Here is a 13,300-nt window from a genome sequence, read left to right as displayed (position 1 = left end):
CAAAAATACCAAGTACTTAACAAGACAGAATTCACAGGTCTAGAATCCAATCAAAAGGGACCACTATTATAAAGGAACCAACAAAATACTACCCTTAATGAGAGTAAAAATATACAAACTCAAAAATGACACTCAGAAAATATTAAAAATTGCTACAATTATATTCCATATATTCAAAAAGGCAGAGATTAAGCCTAGTATATAGAAAAATGTAAGAAATAAAAAAACTAGAGATGAACACTATCTGATATGAAAAATAAAGTGCATTTTAGAATAAAAGATCAATGAACTTCACGAAGTATTTCAGGCAGAAGGAAAATGACACCATATGGAAATTTAAAGCTGTATCATGGAATGAAGAGCATTAGAAAAGGAAAATGTAAGGGTAATACAAAAAATGTTTAAATCTTTTTAAAGGATCATTTAGCTTCTTGCTGTGATGTATTAACAGGGACTATTATTCTTTCACCTGGAACAAACAAATAAACACACACACAGCAAAATAATGGAACAAATGTCTTTTCAAAAGCAGTGGACATTGGGTAGTAAAAGACAGTGAACCCTCAGAGATGGGAAGCAAACAGAATGAGCTTTATGACTACTCTGGCTTACTGACTTAAGTGAGTTCCCAGTCCACAGTACAGGGAGGGAAAAGTCATGCAAACTTGCAACCCCCTGAGGTGAGATGCAGTTATGAACCTGAGTAGATCAAGCTGGCTACAGTGGATACGGCAGGGTATCAGAGACAAGTGAACTGCAGAGAAAGAGAAGTCCTGAGATCCAGAGATGTCTATCTTGAGTATTAAGCAGACTACTGATCACCATGGGTGTGAGTAAACAGCCTCAGGCCGGGGAAACAACCACCCACAAAGATCAGAGGGCACTCCAAGGAAAAGACATGTGAAAAATTATACCAAGACACGCAATAATCAAGTTGGTCAAAATCAGTGATCAACAGAGACTACTAAAAACAGCAAGAATAAAAAGATACAACAGATACAGAAGAACAGAGATAAAAATGACAGAGAATTTATTGTCTGAAATAATTCAAGAAAGAAGATAGGAAAACAACATGTTTAAAACACTAAGAGAAAATACGTTTATCTGGAATTCTACACTCAGTGAAAACACCTTTCAAAAACAAATGTAAAAATACAGACTTCATCAGACACAAAAGCTGAAATTTATCACCAGATTTGCACTCCAAGAAATGTTAAAGAATGTACTTCAGTCACAATGAAAACACAAGAAAAAAATACAGGTCTACACAAAAAATTGAGGAGCACCAGAAATGGTATCTCCCTGGGTAGATAGGTAAGGTTTTTTTCCATTATGTAATTCACTTTAAAGAAAATTTGCCTGGGCGAGGTGCAGTGGCTCAGGCCTGTAATCCAAGCACTTTGGGAGGCCAAGGTGGGCAGATCACTTGAGGTCAGGAGTTTGAGACCAGCCTGGTCAACATGGTGACATGGTGAAAACCTGTCTCTATTAAAAATACAAAAACTAGCTGGGCATACTGGCAGGTGCATGTAATCCCAGATACTCGGGAGGCTGAGGTATGAAAAAAATCTCTTGAACCCAGGAGGTGGAGTTGTAGTGAGCAGAGATCACGCCACTGTACTCCAGCAGCCTAGGTAACAAAGCAAGACTCCATCTCAAAAAAAAAGAAGAAAGAAAAATTACTGGTTTAAATAAAGTAATATGAGGCTGATGGTATATGCAACTTACATTTATAAGCAAAATAAAAATAGCATACAGGCTGGGAAGGGAAATATGAAAGGTTATAATAAACATGAAGTGGTATAATATTGCTGTAAGAAGATAAAAAGTTTTAGTATACAGAAATCTCTGGGCCCAGATGATTTCACGAAAGAAATCTACCAAACAGTTACAGAAAAATTAATAGCAATACTATATAATTTCTCTCAGAAAACAGAAGAGGAGAAAATACCACCCAATTTATTTTAGGAAGTTAATATTGTCCTGATATCAAAATCAGACAAAGATAGTACAAAACAAGCAAAAACTACAGACTAAAATCTTTCATAAACATAGACACAAACATCCTTAACAAAGTATTAGGGAATACAATTCAGCAATATATAAAAAGAATTATATAACCAAGGGAGTTTATTTCAGGAATGCAAAGCCGACTCAATATACCAAAATTGAGCACGACAGTAACAGACTGAAGAAGAAAAATCACAAATACATTAATTGTTGCAAGAAAATCATTTGACAAAATTCAACAGCCATTCATCGTAACAACTCTCAGAAAAGCAGGAACAGAGAGGAACGTCATCAATTTGATAATGGACATCTATTAAAACACTACAGCTAACATATTTAATGATGTAAGACTGAATGCTTTCTCCTAAGGCTGGGAACAAGACAAGGATGTCTGCTTTCACCACTCTTGTTCAGCATAGTACTAGAAGTTCTAGCCAGTGTAATAAGTAAACAAAAGAAAAGGCATATATTTGGAAAGGCAGAAATAACACTGTTTCAGTTTGTAGATGACATAACACTCTTTGCAGACACTCCTAAAAATCTATAGAAAAACTCCTAAAATTAACAAATGAGCCCTATAAGATCAAGGCCAACATATAAAAATTGTGATTCAATATGCTAGCAAAGGGCACTTGGAAACTGAAAATAACACAAACCACTTATAATCAATCACAAAATAAAACATGCGTATAAATCTAACAAAATAGGTACAGAACTTGTATGGAGAAAGCCTCAAAAACGCTGATAAAAGAAATCAAGTATCTAAATAAGTGGAGTAACATATCATGTTTGTGGATTGGAAGATTCAACATAGTAAGGATGCAAATTCTCCCCAAATTGATATACAGGTTTAAAATAATTCCTATTAAAACCTCAGCAAGATTTTTTTTTTGTAGATACAGACAAGGTTGTTTTAAAATTTATGTGGAAAGGGAAGGAACAAAAATAGTCAAAAGCTATCTTGAAAAAAAAAAAAAAAAAAAAAAAAACCTGAGAGGACTTACTCTACCTGATTTCAAGACTTAAAGTAATTAAGACTATGTGATGCTGGTTGAAGGATGGATACATAAATCAATGGAATGGAAGACAGAACCCAGAAACAGATTCACAAAGGCAAGATCTAGCTGAATTTTGACAAAGGTACAAAAATATTTCCATAGAGGATAGTTGTTTCACCAGTGCTGAGACACTGTTAATCAGTATATAAAAATTAACATATTCATTTAGAAAATGTAAATTAAGCCACAATATATTACTACCATATACTTACTGAATGGATAAAATTAAAGGAGTCATAATGAGTGTTGGCAAGGATCTGAGGCAATAATACTCTCATACACTGCTGCTAGAATGTACAATGGCACAACTATTTTCTCAAAGAGTTGGCTATTTCTTGGAAGGTTATATGTATGCCTGGAATATAACCCAGCCATTCTACTCCTACTTATTTACCAAAGAAAAATAACAGAGGTCGATGCAGAGACTTTTACACAAATATTCATAGCAGCTTTATTTATAACAGCCTCACACTGGAAGCAATTTAAGTATGTGTCACTGGCGAATGTGCAAACAAATAGTGATGCATCCACACAATGGAATATTACTGGGCAATAAAATAGATGAACTATTGATGTACACAACATGGAAAAATCTCAGGATAATTTTGTTGAATGGAAACAGGCAGGTATTGTATGATTCTATTTATAAAATAGGGATAATGTATATTTTATTAAACAGTTATGAGGCTCAAATAAGATTATGTATGCATGAGAACCAACTAACATATGAAAATGTTATTATTTATAGTATTTTCATTGAAGTAATACAATTTCATTTTTCAGTCATCTAACAATGTATTCCTGGAACCAGATCATGACTCTCCTTATGGTTAATTTTTACTGAGTGTTTATTATGTATTTGTTATTTATTTAAATCTCAACAAAAATCCAATGGGGTAAGTACTATTAGTATCATTTTACAGATGAAATTGAGACCTAAAGCAGAGCAGCAATTTGGGTTAACAGAAAGAGAGCTCCACTGAGAATTAGGAGACCTGAATTTCTTGTCTTGACCCGAAGGCTGTGGGAAAGTCTTTAACCCCTCTATTGCTATTATTGAATACCAGTAACAAGTTCTCAGTTTACTTCACAAAGCTCTTGTGATGATCAAATAAGATAATGTGAAACCGCTTTATAAACATAGAGTATTAATGTTATTCTGTGCAAAATTACATAAACACAAATATCTTTGGAAAGGTAATTTAAATAAAGTTGGAGAAAAGATAAAATAACACTATGCTAAGCCCTTTCATTTTTTTAATTGTCCTTATTTATATTAGTTTAGAATACTTTATTTCAAAAATTTAAAGGTTTAAATACTTAAAAGGTTTCCAAATATTTACAGAAGTGTGTCTGAAAAATTATGCACAGACGTTTGTCTATTGTTTTTCATTAGTAAGATTAGCTACTCTCTACAGTGATAAGCATTTTAATAATAAAAATTCAGGAAATTGTTATTTCTTAATATTTTAATTATCATTATAATTTGGCAGTAAAAATCACTTTTCACAAAGACATTACATGTATATTAACAAAACATTCTTGATTCATTCATTGTTGCTTTTCCATTTCTCTTGGCAGTTTTGTAAGAATCCATAACTTCAGTTTGTCTAACTCAGGTTTGCTTAGCTCATGGTAAACATCTGGAAAACTATGAAACTTCGTGGTCACTCCCAGAGATTTTAACATTGAGTTTGTCTCTTCTGCCCAAGAATGAAGAACTAATTCATCTGCAGTACCATGACACTGAAATAATTCAGGAAGTACACCATTACTCTTCTGAAGAGCCTAGAGAAGAAGATATAAAGACAGAAAAGTTTAAGAAATTCCATTTAAGATCATTCTTAGAAATCAGAGAGAGCAGGAAAATTCCACTTTTACCAAGGCTTCAATAACTAATGGGAAAAAAAAGACAGAGGGAGTGCTGCCTGAGGTATACATTGGTGGGCCAGGCCTGGGGACTTAGCTGGTTCCTGACACCATTCAATTTGTAACTGTGTGTCACTTACATTTATTCTATAGAGGACATCTCAAAAATGGCCAAAGCATTTCCTGAAGAAACTGAGTGACTTGGGCAGACAGACCTCTTCACAGTGTGAAAGGAGGGAGGAGTACAGAGCTAAGGTATAATTAAGGGGACAATTACATTTTAGTTCTCTATTCTGTATCTGCTTTATCATTTCCACTTCTGGTACTGAAGCTGTAATATTATAATTGAAGCTGCATCAAATTCATAGATGAGGATATTGCTGCATAATAAGTATGAGCTATGTAATTGATTTTTGTTTTGATTATATTCATGATGCAATAAGCAAACCCAACTATAACCATCATGCAGTTTTAATATGTATAAAATTTACATATATGCTGCTCCACAACCACAGCCATAATTATCCTTTCCTCCTTGACACTTTGCTTAACAATATTTCTTGTACAGGGGATTTCCAAAACATTAATGATCAGCTGGAATTTAATCACTATGACTCATCTGGCCATGAATTCCAGGAATGCTCAATTCATATCACCTGTGTGTGTGTGTTTTACAGTTTTATTACTGATTTTGATTTAGTTTCAACATGTATATATTTCATTTTTTTTTTTTTAAATCTGGAACTTACCTGGTAAACAGCAGATGCTTTATTCAGAAAACTAGAAAGAGCAAATACTCCTGCAACATCTTGATGATTTCTATATGCTAAATGCATTGCCATGCATCCTCCCATAGAGAATCCTCCTAAAAGCAAAAACACACTTACAGAAAAAGGAGAATACACAAAATAATAATTTAGGATATGATATATAACAATTTTCCATATTTTTGAAATATTTGGAGACCTTGAAAGAGAATGCTAAAAACAAATTTTGCCTACTGTAAGTTTCATAGACAAAAGCCTGAGATGCGTAAATAACCCTGTTCCCTCTATGTCACCACCAGTAAAGAGAGCTGTGCTCTACAAGGAGCTAGGATTACACAAATATATCATGTTCACCAAGTAAAATATCTATCGTAATTCAAAATGAGTCATATTACAAGCATTACTTAAATTCTCAATATCTACTTATATTTTGTTTACACCTACAGAAACCCTCAAACTGCAACTATAACTAATAATTTGCACCTTTCTGTCTTACTTGCTAAGCTGTGAGCTCCATGAGGAGTTATGTTTCTGGTGTCTGCTATATAACAGATACTTAGAGAATTTTGAATTAAGAAGAATGATAAAAAAAATTTGAGGAGCTAGTTAACACATTTTTGGATTACAATATTATTTTGGAAACTAACTTATGGTGGTATAATAAAAATGAAACATGTATGCCTATATGTAGTTTTTAAAACCAAAGTTTGAAAGAAAAACATTAGTCAAACTGCTATTGTCTCTTTAATGTACCAACTCTATGCCAGTCACTGGACATATGCAGATTAAAACACACAGACCTTCCGGTTCAGGGGAACTTTGATGAGGAAACACATCCAACACAGAATATGGAGATAGGTGTATGAGGTGACGGCAGCAGAGAGAATGGTGATTCCAGGCCTGACAAGCCAGTGACTCAGTGTAACATTCCTAAGCTTGAGAGAAAGCTAAATGACATCTCATTATGTTCCATGAGAAAATATAGAATGTTAATCATGTAGCCACACACTCACAGAAACACAAAAATATACTTTGATGTAGAATTCAAATCTCCTAATTTTGAATCTGTTGCCTTATTTCACTTAACAAACTGTAAAGCTGAGCTCTTAAGAGACCATAAATTTGAATTTACTATAATAATCTTTTATTCATGGAGGGAATTAAGGCCCAAGATTAGGTACACATTATTTTAGATATAAAGCTATTAATAGTAATTTTGGAATTCAGATCTTTTGCAACAGAGTTTAATATACTTTCTACTATCCCTTGATATTTGTTATAATAGGACTACTTTATCTGGAATAGGCAGGTAATATTATTTTGGACTCAGAACACAAACACCGGAGAGAGGATTACCAGTTTGGAAAAGTTTAGATTTTTTAAAAAGGCACACTAAGTAAATAATGAATAAAAGTTATCTGCGATTTTCAACATGCCAGCAAGAAATAATAAGGTCTCATTGTAGCAGTAGCTCACCATGGACAAGAGACACCTGAAAGGCTCTTTCAAAATACCCCCAATAACTCTAGATGCAGATACATCTAATTAGAAGTTCATAAATGAGCTTGGTGGGGGAGAAAAAAGCATAAGCATCTTAACACTGTATGTAAAATTTGCAAATGTACATTAGATTCTCCAAAAGGTTAAAAGCTACTGGGCTACATTATCCATGAATTTGTGCATTAAATCTTTGACATGTCCCATTTAGATATGAACAGCTTATGTAAATACACAAAATTAGTATTTCTGGTAAACATTTATTCTAAGTACACAGAAAGAATTCTCAACTCTTTATTGGTTTTTGCCACAATTCTAGCTATAGATTTCTCTCTGCTTATGAAGTTTTCTCTGTAATAACGTCATGAGGGTTGTAAAGCCAAGACATTTTGAAATAAAATTCTTATTGATTTAATTTATTGAGTATAAATTATTTAGATTTTGAAACCCTTAAGAGTAAGAAACAGCTTTTCTTCAATAATCAAATTTTCATTAAGTGCTTATGATTAGTTGAACAAAGTGTTTCTGTGGTGCACACATACTAATGAGTCAGTTTCAACTTTACATGCCCAGTGGTGAGTATAGTGCTTTGCACATAGCAGTAACTCAATAAAAATTTAACTGAATTTTTAGAAACCATGTTATGGGTTTCTAATGAAAGCAGTAAAAACTTACAAATATCTCTTAAGCTTATCAAAGAGACAACATTAAGGAAACTTTAGTTCTAGTCCTGCCTGTGATACTCCCTAGCTGAATGTCTTTGTGTAAATTATTTAAAATGCTGGATTTAATTTATAATAAAACAAGACAGATGGACTAATCTTTAGAGTTTTCATCAACCTTTTAAATACAAATACTTAATCAGTTATAAAAACTAAAATTGTGAGAGCTTTAAAAATGTACAGTTACTGTAAATACAGAAATCTGTATTCAGCTTAAGAATTCCTATCTGTCAGAACACAATTCTAGCTTTCCTAAAAGTTCACAGAATAAATCTTAGCAAACACTCACTTCCTTCATCTCTTCCAATCTCCCCTTCTGTTCTTTACAGCCCATTTACTTACAAAGGAATTTCGGGTTGCTTAAAATCAAATACACTGTTAACAATAAAACTACATCTCTAAAATAGAAGAGAATGTGAGAGAGGAAGAGATGGGATTTGAGCACAAACAGTGAGACACAGAGAACAAAAAAAGAGACTTATAGACCATGATGTTAGGGTGGGGGCAGTAATTACCTGTGCAACTGGGCATTTAACAGTTTCTCTGTAGCAAGGCAATATTCTTTAACAGAAGGAATCATAACAAGTCACACTAGAAATTTTTCTTAGCATTGAATTCCTCAATGGAATTTATTAAATGGATCTTTATTAAACATAAAAATTCAAAATCAGACATTCTACATACAGCCGCTTCTGTTGCTGATTCTTTTCATAAAATTCTGGGACATAAAGACTTAACTTTCACTAGAATTTAAAGATTATAGGAGCCGGGATTTTTGTGTTTTATTCACTAATGTATCCCTTTATGCTTACAACAGTGTCTGGCACACAGAAAGTGTTTATACTTATTAAACAAAAGAACTTAATGTAACTGTAAGTCAATAACAATATCTCTGCAAGGAGACAAATTTATCATCAGAAAATGTTAAGTTTTTGGTAATTTAATTTGATATAAAAGTAAAGCTTAAAAAATCCTAGGAAATCTAGGAATGAATAATTAGTGTGCTCCAGGCCCATCATTCCTAATCTGACCTCTTAAAAATAAAGATTTTAGACCCAATCCCAGACCCACTAACAAAATCTCACTGCATATGTCTAATTTTTAAAATCTCTTATGCCATAAATCAGATGTCTGATAATCACAGCTGTGTGGCAAATAATTCTAAATTAAATATAATGGGTAAAAACAAAAAGTTAAAATATGGTCACGACTTACAGAAAAATCTTCACGCGATAGATACCAAGGCTGCAGGAGCAAATTTATTATTTTTTTCTGAGAAATTCAGGAGCTTGAATTATGTGTCTGCCAAATATAACTAATTAATATTTGAAATATGCTAGTGTGACCAAGGAACCAAATTCTACATTTTATTTAATTTTTACTAAAGAGCCACATGTAGCTAGTGGCTACCATAGTTCTAGATCATCTAAGCTGTAAGAATGATTGAAAAAAGCTTCAAAACTTACAAATGAAGCAAAAATAAAATTAGTATTTCACAGATAATTTTGAGGCTAAGATAAAGATCATTAAAAGATAAAATGTAAAGAAAAGATTAGTAGTCAAAAACTTACATTAAAAAGATTTTAAAAGCATACCTATCAAGAAAATTTTACATATGAAGTGACAAACACTTCATTTTTGTTGACCAGGGAATGTAATCACTTTATGTAGTTTCAGAGCCCTTTGATGGTAACAACTTAAAAAAAAAAAAAAAAAAAAAAAAAGAGAAAACATTTACCCACACATAAAATGTCATTATGAATACACATAAATGCATCCTGATTTAACTTCATGTTCAATTCTCATAAGTTACAATGAAGAAAAATATACTCATTGAAATATTATTATTTTAACATTTAATCTAAGTCCCTTTCCCATTTATGATTTTGTGAGGTAATCTGTAACTCCTCACTAGCCGTCTTTGACAATACAATGACCTTTAGCATACGACACTACTGTGAAAAGGGACTTTATGTATTTTTTCCTAATAGAAGAAAATTTAACACAAAGAACTAGTTATTTGAATTCAATTTTCCACCTAAGAGTCTAAAAAATGATACAAAATCTACTGTTCAATAAGTAAATACCAAAATAGTAAATCCATTGTAGGTAATGGTTATAACGGGTATTTACGGTTGCTGGCAAAGTATTTAAAATGTCAAGAGTTAACATTTCAACATACACTTAAGATTAACAAGCTGAATAAAACATGTTAAAAAATAATAAACCTGGCTTTATGAACTCTTTATATAAAATAAAACAGAAACAATCTATAAAAAGACTATATTGGGAACATTAAGATAATCAATCTGAAAGTAAAATCCTTAAAAAAATCCACTTACAATTAAAGTGTGCTATCAACTAAAAAGAGCTTTAAACACGCAATAAAGTCCATTACTATTCTAAATTTCAACAGTTCTTCCATTTAACTGGTGTACTATTATAACTATTATTCATATTTGGGAATACAGAAATTATGACTAATATATTTATTTGTATATCTCCTCTCATACAAAACTTGTGGGATAAACAAAATATTTTCCTCTATGGAAAACTGTTAGAACAACAATCCAGAGCCTTTAAAGTCCTACTAGTTGTTGAAGAAACATAAAATGTTTAATTAAAATAAATATATGCTCAAAGAAAGTAGAAGAATGCTATCATTCTGAAGTTTTAGCTCCCAGCTGGGCTATAGAGAAAACGTGTACAAATTCAGAAAAAGGCAGGCTGGAAATTTTGATGCTAGACCTCATCTTGGGAATTCTAACTATTCCTTCATTTATTTTTATATTTAATCTTACTGCAAAATTAATGTACACCCATTGTACAAAATGTTTCTTGTAAAAAATAATTTTAACATGTTCTCTTAAATTTCATTTTAACAGTTTAACTCTACATGTTCAATTTTATCTTATTCTTTTATGTAATACTAATTTGAAATTCTACAGAACTACAAAATGTTATAATTTTTAATTGAACACATACTTACTGAGTGCCTTTTATGTGTGTATACATATAGTACTTAATGGTTACATAATACTCAATTCTATTAATGGGCCATCATTCCCTTAACCATTCCCATCATGATGGATACTTAGATCATCCACGTAAATTACTCAAGCGTAGTTCCAGAAGCACTTGATTCTCTCTGCTTCAAAATTCTGATAATATGCTCATATTATTACATTTCTGATAAATCTGTTCATATCATTTGTCAGGTTCTATACTTCCTAGATCTAAGTTAAGCCTAAATTATATCAGTATTTTCTCTTAACAACAAATTATCACCACCTAGTGGCCAATAAAGGAAGGTATTATGGGGATCTGGGTTCTAGTCCCAACTCTACATTAGCCAGGAATCACTTTGAATTTTAGTTTCTTCACCTCTGAAATGAAAATAATTATATCCTATTTTACCTACTGCAAGGCCCAAGAGATCTAACGTATATAAAAACAACTTCAGAACTGAAAACATTACCTAAATATAAAACACTGACATATAATGGCAATTTTAAAACTATCCAGAGCAATATAGATGCCAATTAATTTAAGGTTATCTCTACCATATGTACTTTCTAAGGATAATAGTACACAAGGGAAAAACGATATACCTTTCTCCAGTTTCCTGTCTTATACAGAAACAAACTAGAAGGAAATGAAGAGTTCAAGACAGGCTTTAATAGTGATGGAGAATGTACTGACAATAAAATGCTTATATTCTACACACTGGACACTTTTAATATGTTAATAAAGCCAGAAGAAGGCAGGATAATCTATTATTATTTTCTCAGAATACAGAATTTGAATCCTGGTTCTGTCAATGACTATATTGCCAACTTTCAAAAAGTAATTTAAAAGTCAATATTTTATTGCCTGTTTTCCCTATGTTTGATCTTAATGTCTGGTAGAATCATATGAAGCATAAATACATGAAAATAAATTTTTAAAAAATCAACATTTTTCTTATATTCCTAATGTACACAGTGAGGATCCATGAATGTCTCCAAGGAACCCCCTTTAATTGAACATCCCCTGTAATGAACCTTTTGCTGAGTTCTTCCTATCTAAACAAAGTTTATCATTTTTTTCTATTAAGAAAGCAATGCATATCCATTGCAGAAAACTTAGAAAACAAAAAATTTTTATAGCTAAACCGCACAGATGATTAAAATTTTAAATGCAGTTTTACTCATTAAAATAGTGTGTTGGTTTGGCATTTCATCATTCTACTAGATCTACTGAATTTGCTTTCTTGCTGTTTTTCTGACCTTCACACTGACTAGTCGGGCCTCCACAGTTGTCAGCATAATCTTTCTAAAATGCCCATTTGATAACATCATTCACTCCATGTATATAATTTAATGATACTAGGATTTGGGAGGTACACCAAACCATTTTCTGGAAGGATTTAACGTGTTCTTTGCTTTTTTTCCTGAACATGTCTCTCTCTTTGTTTACCAGTCACATTCTCAATTATTCTTTAAGACTCAGTTGCCACTTCAGCAAAGCAGTTCCTAACTCCCAGAAAGATTTACTTTTCTCCTTGCTGCTTACACTATACCTTCTACATTGTTCTTCAATAATACCTGTATGGTATTAGAATACTTTCAGATCCATATCTGTCTTACTAGACTGTAAATTTCTGTTTCTTTTATACTCCAACACTTAAAATGTTACTGACAATTTGAAAATAAAATGTGAGAAGTATCATTTTTGACCTGTCCAAGCTAGACACACTACCTAGAAAAGGTGAAAAAAAAAATTGTTTCTAAAACTGAGTTCAACGTAACAAAATACCACTAATCAAATAAAACCACAAAGAAAGAATGGGCTGCTATCGACATCAGATATGGAGAGTAGTTTTGTTTATAAAGTTACACAAATACAACTACACTCTCAGAGATTGGGTCCCATTAGGACATACTGTCTTATATTAAATCAGAAATCTGAACAGATTATTAAACAAAATGAATAAGGGTAACAACTTTTGAAGCTATTACCTTCATATTTCTTTTCCAATCTGACATTTTGCTAGTTTTTCTCATTATAATTATTTTTTAAAAGAAACCTAGCCTGGGCCAGGCATGGTGGCTCACAGGTGTAATACCAACACTCTCGGAGACTGAAGCAGAAGATCACTTGAGATCAGGAGTTTGAAACCAGCCTGGGCAACATGGAGAAACCCCATCTCTACATAAAACAAACAAATAAAAAAAACAGCCAGATATGATGGCATGTGCCTATCGTCCTAGCAACTCGAGAAGCTGATGCAGGAAGATCGCTGAGTCCAGGAGTTTAGGTTGCAGTGAGCTAAGACCACACCATTGCACTTCAGCCTGGGTAACACAGCAAGACCCTGTTTCAAAAAAAAAAAAAA

General features: G+C 32.4%; 1 protein-coding gene across 2 annotated transcripts in view; it reads right to left on the bottom strand.

The window, feature by feature from the left end:
* Window positions 1-3,496: 3,496 nt before the first annotated feature.
* LYPLAL1 (lysophospholipase like 1) overlaps window positions 3,497-13,300 on the bottom strand; it is a 39,141-nt gene continuing 29,337 nt past the window's right edge. For both annotated transcript variants that reach the window (XM_031935844.1, XM_031935845.1), the window contains exons 4-5: window positions 5,687-5,802; window positions 3,497-4,856 (exon numbers count right to left, since the gene is read on the bottom strand). In XM_031935844.1, the coding sequence (XP_031791704.1) occupies window positions 4,620-4,856; window positions 5,687-5,802 (353 nt within the window). In that variant the 3' untranslated portion in view covers window positions 3,497-4,619. The remainder of the gene's footprint in view (window positions 4,857-5,686; window positions 5,803-13,300) is intronic.

Source organism: Piliocolobus tephrosceles, chromosome 1 (genome assembly GCF_002776525.5).
Source record: "Piliocolobus tephrosceles isolate RC106 chromosome 1, ASM277652v3, whole genome shotgun sequence".
Classification (NCBI taxonomy): domain Eukaryota; kingdom Metazoa; phylum Chordata; class Mammalia; order Primates; family Cercopithecidae; genus Piliocolobus; species Piliocolobus tephrosceles.
Note: the sequence above shows the minus strand (reverse complement) of the source record. Positions and strands in the feature narration are given on the sequence as shown.